This window comes from Salmo trutta, chromosome 19 (assembly GCF_901001165.1).
Source record: "Salmo trutta chromosome 19, fSalTru1.1, whole genome shotgun sequence".
NCBI classification, from domain to species: Eukaryota; Metazoa; Chordata; class Actinopteri; order Salmoniformes; family Salmonidae; genus Salmo; species Salmo trutta.
Window position 1 is genome coordinate 44,931,165 of NC_042975.1, and position 9,198 is coordinate 44,940,362.

General features: G+C 43.2%; 1 protein-coding gene across 3 annotated transcripts in view; it reads left to right on the forward strand.

Annotated features, from left to right (window-relative positions):
* The first annotated feature begins 3,739 nt into the window (after positions 1 to 3,739).
* The window catches only part of lrch2 (leucine-rich repeats and calponin homology (CH) domain containing 2), a 72,335-nt gene continuing 66,876 nt past the window's right edge, over positions 3,740 to 9,198 (forward strand). For all 3 annotated transcript variants that reach the window (XM_029701226.1, XM_029701227.1, XM_029701228.1), the window contains exon 1: positions 3,740 to 3,996. In XM_029701226.1, the coding sequence (XP_029557086.1) occupies positions 3,762 to 3,996 (235 nt within the window). In that variant the 5' untranslated portion in view covers positions 3,740 to 3,761. The remainder of the gene's footprint in view (positions 3,997 to 9,198) is intronic.

Here is a 9,198-nt window from a genome sequence, read left to right on the forward strand (position 1 = left end):
CAGATTTTGCAGCTCTTTCAGAACATCAGCTGTCTGGATTTGGGTGAAGGAAAAGCGGGGGGGGGGGCAAGTTGCTGCAGGGGGTGCTGAGATGTTGGCCGAGGTAGGGGTAGACAGGTGGAAAGCATGGCCAGCCGTAGAAAAATGCTTATTGACAATATCGATTATTGTAGATTTATCGGTGGTGACAATGCTTCCTGTCCTCAGTGCAGTGGGTAGCTGGGAAGAGGTGCTCTTATTCTCCATGGACTTTACAGTGTCCCAAAACTTTTTGGAATTAGTTCTACAGGATGCACATTTCTGTTTCAAAAAGCTAGCCTTAGCTTTCCTAACTGACTGAGTATATTGGTTCCTGACTTCCCTGAAAAGTTTCATATCGCGAGGGCTATTCGATGCTAATGCAGAACGCCACAGGATGTTTTTGTGCTGGTCAAGGGAAGTCAAGTCTGGGGTGAACCAAAGGCTATATCTGTTCTTAGTTCTACATTTCTTTGAATGGGGCATGCTTATTTAAGATGGTGAGGAAGGCACTTTTAAAGAGCAACCAGGCATCCTCTACTGATGGGATGAGGTCAATATCCTTCCAGGATACCCGGGCCAGGTCAATTAGAAAGGCCTGCTCACTGAAGTGTTTTAGGGAGCGTTTGACAGTGATGAGGGGTGGTCGTTTGACCGCAGACCCATTACGCACACACGCAGGCAATGAGGCAATGATCGCTGAGATCCTGTTTGAAGACAGCGGAGGTGTAGTTAGAGGGCATGTTGGTCAGGATCATATCTAAGAGGGTGCCCATGGTTACGGATTTGGGGTTGTACCTGGTAGGTTCCTTGATAATTTGTGTGAGATTGAGGGCATCTAGCTTAGATTGTAGGACGGCCGGGGTATTAAGCATGTCCCAGTTTAGGTCACCTAACAGTACGAACTCTGAAGATAGATGGGGGCAATCAATTCACATATGGTGTCCAGGGCACAGCTGGGGGCTGAACGGGGTCTATAACAAGCAACAACGGTGAGAGACTTGTTTCTGGAGAGGGAAAGAGGGGTCAAATACTTATTTCCCTCATTAACATGCAAATCATTTTATAACATTTTTGACATGCGTTTTACTGGATTTTTGTTGTCGTTAGTCTGTCTCTCACTGTTCAAATAAACCTACCATTAAAATGATAGACTGATCATTTCTTTGTCAGTGGGCAAACGTACAAAATCAGCAGGGGATCAAATACTTTTTTCCCTCACTGTATATATGAAGAAAAATATATATACATGGGACGGGACAAGACATGCAGACGTCTGACTGCTACGCCATCTTGGTGTCACGTCCTGACCATAGTGAGTGTTATTTTCTATGGTAGAATAGGTCAGGGCGTGACAGGGAGTGTTTGTCTGGGTTTTGTATGTCTATGTTTTGGTTCTAGGTTTGCATTTCTATGTTGGGGTGTTTGGCATGACCTCCAATTAGAGGCAGCAGGTTGTTGTTGTCTCTAATTGGAGGTCCTATTTAAGTTAGGTTTGTCCCACAGGTGTTTGTGGGTGATTGTTCTTCGTGAGGTTTATGTTCCTCCAGCGTCACGGTTTGTTGTTTTGTATTTACTTAAAGTGTTCATTGTTGCTTTCGGTTTCACTGATTTAAATAAAACATGTGGAACTACGAAAACGCTGCATCTTGGTCCGCTCTTTCAAACAGCCGTGACACTTGGATCACTTCACTATATATCACTATGACACAGCTGTCAATTTCTTTGGTCCTTAAATGAAACTGGTATATATTTTTATTTATCACAATTTTCTTTAACCAATTTTGGTCTTTAATGCAGGGCCGAAAGACAAGTTCCTTACTTTTCCCCCCGTCCACTTAATAAAGCTTCCAATTGATAAAGTATTTAAATTTAACCACAATATTTGTTGTATTATTTGTTCTGTCTTTTCTGGTGGATTAAACTGAAATTACAACCAACTTCTATGGCTTGTTTAAAAAGTAACGATATTTTGGAGATTATTTCGTTTTCAAATAACCGAAAGTGAGCGGTTGTAATCTGAATAAAGGGAAAAAGGCCATTCTTGAACATGGGGTGAGACAATAGGCCCTTTTAATTTTGTCTGGCTTGCCATTCCAAATAAAATAAAATAAATGTTGCTCATATAATTTAAACAGGTCGCTAGGTGTAGGCAAAACCATAAGAAAATAGATAAACTGTGATATGACTAAAGAGTTAATCAGGGTATTTTCATCAAGGAGTCCACAAAAAGGAGGTGGAGTTCCACAGCTCACAGGTGTGCCTGGCATGGATTGGGACTCCATCTCGTTCCTCACCCTCTTCACCGCGTCATTCTCCGCCTGACTGTCCGCCAATACCGCCTGACTCTCCGCCAATGACGAGAGACTCTCCGCCAATGCCACCTGGGTCTGGACCAATGCATCAGCTGATTAATTTACAATCACGGCTAAAATTATTTAATTAAGGGTTTCAGTTAGGACAATATGGCTCTGTACAACGGACCGGTCGGAAGTAGGCCTTAGCTACTAAGGGACTGCAAGTGAAGAGCAAAATAATCCTAACATTTCCAAATACAAATCTGATTGATTTATCAGTGGTGCAGCAGTCTAAGGCACTGCATCTCAGTGCAAGAGGCGTCACTGCAGTCCCTGGTTCGAATCCAGGCTGCATCACATCCGGGTATGATTGGGAGTCCTATAGGGTGGAGCACAATTGGCCCAGCGTTGTCCAGGTTTGGCCGGGGTAGGCCATCATTGTAAATAAGAATTAGTTCTTAACTGACTTGCCCAAGACCAGTCCCCATGCTCTGTCATTCAGTGATATTTATTCCCTATTGTCCTGCTGATAGTTGAAATAAAAATCTGCATTTTGAAAGAGTATTTTTATCATTTTATTAACGAAAGCATAAATTCTGTACAGTATATGCTTGATCTGACATTTTGCGGTTACATGAGGTTACTAGTTATAAATGTAAAACTTTACAGTACTTAATACATTGCAAATTTGGGGGATTTGTTTTTCACACCTACAGTAGCTGAGCTATTACACTATCCTTTTGTAAAGGTTGAAGAGTCTATTGTCTTGCTAATAGCCCATCCTGGAAATGGTATTTGCAGCACTCATAGCCTGCTACGCTTGTGAAAAACAAAATGCCTCCAGCTGTCCATCACTACTGTAAATAAAAACACAGATTATTTTAGGGGCTTTTATATATTTATAATGCAGGGTTAATAATAATAATAATAATTTTGACACAATAAATGAGAAATCAAGTCAATTTCCGATTTTCGTTTTTCAAATGCAGAAACAAAAAAACAAAAACTAAGCCGTTTTCCGTTTTTTCCAAGTCAATTTTTGAATCAAATAACCAATAACCAGCACATGGACCATTTTTGCCCAACCTCCTCTTACTCAGAATATATCATTTTCATAGTCATGGCATGCTTTGTGTAAGAGCTATTCAACATTGAAATATTAAATCCTATTATTTAAAACAAAAAAAGTGTGGATTTTTATCCCTCCAACCCTGTTTCAGAATATACCTTATTCAAAGTTATGGCATGCTTGGTTCAATAGCTATTTACGAGAGAATATCCACCAAATATCCAGTAAAAAAAGAATTTTGCATCGGCGCTAAACCGAGCCCACGCCCTCTCAGAAGCCCTTCCCCTAACGTCTAGCCTAAAGTCCCCGGAGTCTCTGCCTTGTGCGCATGGGCAGAGAAACTACCGCTTGTTATTATTGTAAGAATAATTCCTCTTATGAAAATGGCGTCGAGTCAGGGAGGTGTGGGAGCTGTAACGGCTCTTCCAAACCATCACTTATCCAACGGACCTCACTGGAACCCGGGGATCAACCAGCATCAGCTCCACACGGCCCGGAGTTTAGACCGCGCTCTGGAGGATGCTGTGTGCTCAGGAACGTTGAATCTTAGCGGGAGGAAGCTGAGAGACTACCCTGGACTGTGCTATGATCTTACTGATACAACGCAGGCAGGTGGGTTTCCGAAATGCTGGCTGCTCCTGAGACCCACTGGCTTCAGCTGGTTGAACAAATAGGCGTGCCATGCAACAAGGTAGCAAAATATGTATACAATTGAACGTGGTGCGCACTATTATATTAGCCTACCATGGGATATTTTCACAAACAGCTCTGTTTGATTAATAGTGCAATAGACAGTGTTGCATTGGCTTTCTTATCGTGGTGTCTTCGCAAGGAATATAATGGCTGAGCTGAATGTGTAAAAATGTGCCATAGTATTTACGTTATCTACAATTGTGATTGCAATGCCGCGGCAACGGCTTGTTTAGTTGTTTTGGTCGTTTACTCCCCAATCGCTCCCTTGTTGATACCATATGCATGCATGAATGAAATGACAAGCGCAACCCAGTCAGGGCGATAGAGCGGCTTTACATTAACCTACATTTAGATGGTGAGTAGCCTGGCTAGGTGAAGCAAATTATTGGCGAATGGGAAGATGAATCGTAAAACCTTACCCAATGAATATTTATGCATGTTCACTGAAAGGCTATTTTGTCTCCGGCAGACGAAGACAAAAGATAGGCCGTCTCCATAGCCCCAGTGGTGGGTGTATTACGCATTACCCCCTTAGGGATGTACGAGATCGATTTGGATTGAACAGACACATTCGTTTAATTTCTGTTGAATCAAAATTCTAGTAGCTTAATTTTAAGTGAACAGATATGAAATTAGTAAATGTATATTTTATTCTCAAGAGGTCAAATATCACATGTCGATTTGAGAGTACAATGTATGCTATTCATGTGGTTGAACACATAGCAGGCCTATACTATACACTATCAATAGCCTACAGTTTATTGAATCCATGTAGATACTGTAGCTTATGTATGTTTTGGCAGAATGAAGCATTAATTTGTCTTATGAAAGGATGCTGTTGGTTTCCCACACTATAATAGCCAACTGTACATCATGCATGTGGTGCCTGATTGTGTGACCTCTGAAGCCAGGTGGTGGAATCATTGATGGTGGTGATGAGAGGCAGAATGCAGTTCAACATACTGAGCGCCATGCTTGTTAATACTTGGCTGGACAATTTTTAGGGCCTTCCTCTGACACCGCCTGGTGTAGAGGTCCTGGATGGCAGGGAGCTTTGCCCCAGTGATGTACTGGGCCGCACGCACTAACCTCTGTAGTGCCTTGCGGTCGGAGGCCGAGCAGTTGCCATACCAGGCAGTGATGCAACCAGTCAGGATGGTGCAGCGGTAGAACATTTTGAGGATCTGAGGACCCATGCCAAATCTTTTCAGTTTCCTGAGGGGGAATAGGTGTTGTCGTACCCTCTTAACGACTGTCTTGGTGTGCTTGGACCATGTTAGTTTGTTGGTGATGTGGACACCAAGGAACTTGAAGGTCTCAACCTGCTCCACTACAGCCCCGTCGATGAGAATGGGGGCGTGCTCTTTCCTCTTTTTCCTGTAGTCCACAATCATCTCCTTTGTCTTGATCACGTTGAGGGATAGGTTGTTGTCCTTGCACCACATGGCCAGGTCTCTGACCTCCTCCCTATAGGCTGTCTCGTCGTTGTCTGTGATCAGGCCTACCACTGTTGTCATCGGCAAACTTGATGATGGTATTGGAGTCGTGCCTGGCCATGCAGTCATGAGTGAACAGGGAGGACAGAAGGGGACTGAGCATGCACCCCTGAGAGGCCCCTGTGTTGAGGATCAGCGTGGCAGATGTGGTGTTACCTAACCTTACCACCTGGGGGTAGCCTGTCAGGAAGTCCAGATCCAGTTGCTGAGGGAGGTGTTTAGTCCCAGGGTTCTTAGCTTATTGATGAGGGCACTATGGTGTTGAACGCTGAGCTTTAGTCAATGAATAGCATTCTCCTATAGGTTATTCCTTTTGTACAGGTGGGAAAGGGCAGTGTTGAGTGCAATAGAGATTGCATCATCTGTGGATCTGTTAGGGCGGTATGCAAATTGGAGTGGGTCTAGGGTTTCTGGGATAATGGTGTTGATGTGAGCCATGACCAGCCTTTTAAAGCACTTCATGGCTACAGATGTGAGTGCTACGGGTCGGTAGTCATTTAGGCAGGTTACCTTAGTGTTCTTGGTCACAGGGACTATAGTGTTCTGCTTAAAACATGTTGGTATTACAGACTCGGACAGGTAGAGGTTGAAAATGTCAGTGAAGACACTTGCCAGTTGGTCAGCGCATGCTCGGAGTACACATCCTGGTAATCCATCTGGCCCTGCGGCCTTGTGAATGTTGACCTGTTTAAAGGTCTTACTCACATCGGCTGCGGAGAGCGTGATCACAGAGTCTTCCGGAACAGCTTGTGCTCTCATGCATGTTTGTGTTATTTGCCTTGAAACGAGCGTAGAAGTCATTTAGCTCGTCTGGTAGGCTCGTGTCACTGGGCAGCTCGCGGCTGTGCTTCCCTTTGTAGTCTGTAATGGTTTGCAAGCCCTGCCACATCCAACGAATGCCAGAGCCGGTGTAGTACGATTCGATCTTAGTCCTGTATTGACGCTTTGCCTATTTGATGGTTAATCTGCGGGCATAGCGGGATTTCCTATAAGCTTTTGGGTTAGAGTCCCGCTTCTTGAAAGAGTCAGCTCTAGCCTTTAGCTCAGTGCGGATGTTGCCTGTAATCCATGTCTTCTGGTTGGGGTATGTACGTACGGTCGCTGTGGGGATGACATCATCGATACACTTATTGATGAAGCCAATGACTGATGTGGTGTACTCCTCAATGCCATCAGAGGAATCCCGGAACATATTCCAGTCTGTGCTAGCAAAACAGTACTGTAGCTTAGCATCTGCTTCATCTGACCACTTTTTTTAGTGATCGAATTATTGGTGCTTCCTGCTTTAAGTTTTGCTTGTAAGCAGGAATCAGGAGGATAGAATTATGGTCAGACTTGCCAAATGGAGGGTGAGGGAGAGCTTTGTATGCATCTCTGTGTGTGGAGTAAAGGTGGTCCAGAGTTTTTTTCCCCCTCTGGTTTCATCTTTAACATGCTGATAGAAATTTGGTAAGACCGATTTATGTTTCCCTGCATTAAAGTCTCCGGCCACTAGGAGCGCCGCCTCTGGGTGAGTGTTTTTCTGTTTGCTTGTGGCTGAATACAGCTCATTTAGTGCAGTCTTAGTGCCAGCATCAGTCTGTGGTGGTATGTAGACAGCTACGAAAAATACAGATGTAAAATCTCTAGGTAGATAGTGGGGTCTACAGCTTATCAGGAGATACTCTAACTCAGGCGAGCAAAACCATAGATGTTGTGCACCAGCTGTTATTTACAAAATGACATAGTCCCCCGCCCCTTGTCTTACCAGATGCTGCTGTTCTATCCTTCCGATACAGTGTATAACCAGCCAGCTTTATGTTGATAATGTCGTCGTTCAGCAACGACTCCGCGAAGCACAAGATATTACAGTTTTGAATGTCCTGTTGGTAGTTTAATCTTCTCCGTAGGTCATTGATTTTATTTTCCAAAGATTGCACGTTTGCTAGCAAATTGGAAGGCAGTGGAGGTTTTCTCCGCCTTCTCTTCATGCAAATGACGGAGATCTGGGCCTGTTCCCGGGAAAGCAGTATGTCATTCAGGTTGGGCTCGTCGGACTCGTTAAAGGAAAAAAAGGATTCTGCCAGTTCGTGGTGAGTAATCGCAGTTCTGATGTCCAGAAGTTATTTTCGGTCATAAGAGACCGTATCAGCAACATGTACAAAATAAGTTACAAACATCGCAAAGAAACAAACAAAAAAGCACAATTGGATAGGAACACGTAAAACGTCAACATTCTTCTCCGGCTCCATCTTAGCTGGCAAGCCTGCAAAAATTACTGAAGCTGGAGACCCATATCTCCCTCACTAGCTTTAAGCACCAGCTGTCAGAGCAGCTCACAGATCACTTCACTTGTACATAGCCCATCTGTAAATAGCCCATCCAACTACCTCATCCCCATACTGTTATTTATTTTATTTATTTTGCTCCTTTGCACCCCAGTATCTCTACTTGCACACTCATCTTCTGCACATCTATCACTCCATTGGTTAATTGCTATATTGTAATTATTTTGCCACTTTGGCCTATTTATTGCATTACCTCCCTTATCCTCCATCATTTGCACACACTGTATATAGACCTTTTCTATTGTATTATTGACTGTATGTTTTTTTTATTCCATGTCTAAGTCTGTGTTGTTGTTTGTGTCGCAGTGCTTTGCTTTATCTTGGCCAGGTCGCAGTTGTAAATGAGAACTAGTTCTCAACTGGCCTACCTGGTTAAAGAAAGGTAAAATAAAAAAAGCCTGCTGACACCGTTGGTAGACTTTAGAAAAGAAAGCAATTACAGAATGTACTGAATAAGACTCACATTCTTTTCAATCTTTCACCAAGATTTGAGCAGAGATGCATATTTAATTTATATAAAAAACGACTACCACTCAGGAGTATGCAGAAATATTATTGTTGACATCAATTAAGCATAATGTTTATGGCTCTAGATTGTAGGAAAAAGTAGTTTCATGTGCTTGAAAAATGTTTCAATTTTCCAACTTAGCCCACCTCTGGTCCACCCAAAGCCTTCCTCATGCAATTTGTTCCCCCTCAGATTTTGGGGGTGCATGACTCTCCTGGTGTACGGTACCGTAGTGGGCTTAATCTGTCAATTCTTCTGTGAATAGGACAGTGATCTAGTATGACAATGATTCTAAAGGGCTATTCATAATGTGCGTGTATGTGAAGTTGTCTGTTTTGGTTGCAGTCAAGGCCTCTGATGGAGTTAGTGTCCAATGTGTTAAAGCAAAACTAGCTGTTGTTTCTGGGTCAACCCCCCCGTCACCTCCTGAATTAACACACCCACTGTTTCCAAACAAGTCACTAGTTTCAGAGGAACAGAGTCTTCCTTTTGCAAACCCAGGGTAACTAACTCAAGAGGAAGTGACTGTATATGAGTTGGTTTGTGTTTCTGTGTGTTTGTTTTTATTTGTTGTCTGGGTGTCTAATTATGTCATTGCATGGTCTTGGTGGGCAATGTAGGCTATTCGGGTGAGCTAGTTGACAAATGCAAACACTGAGAAGTATGATGTCTCATATCAAATGAAGGGGAAATGGCAAACACCAGCCTAGTCAGCAGCTTCTTGTTCAGATTGAAAATAGCTCCTAGCCTGTGATGTTAGGGAAATGATTTAAATCGGGTTTCACAAAGG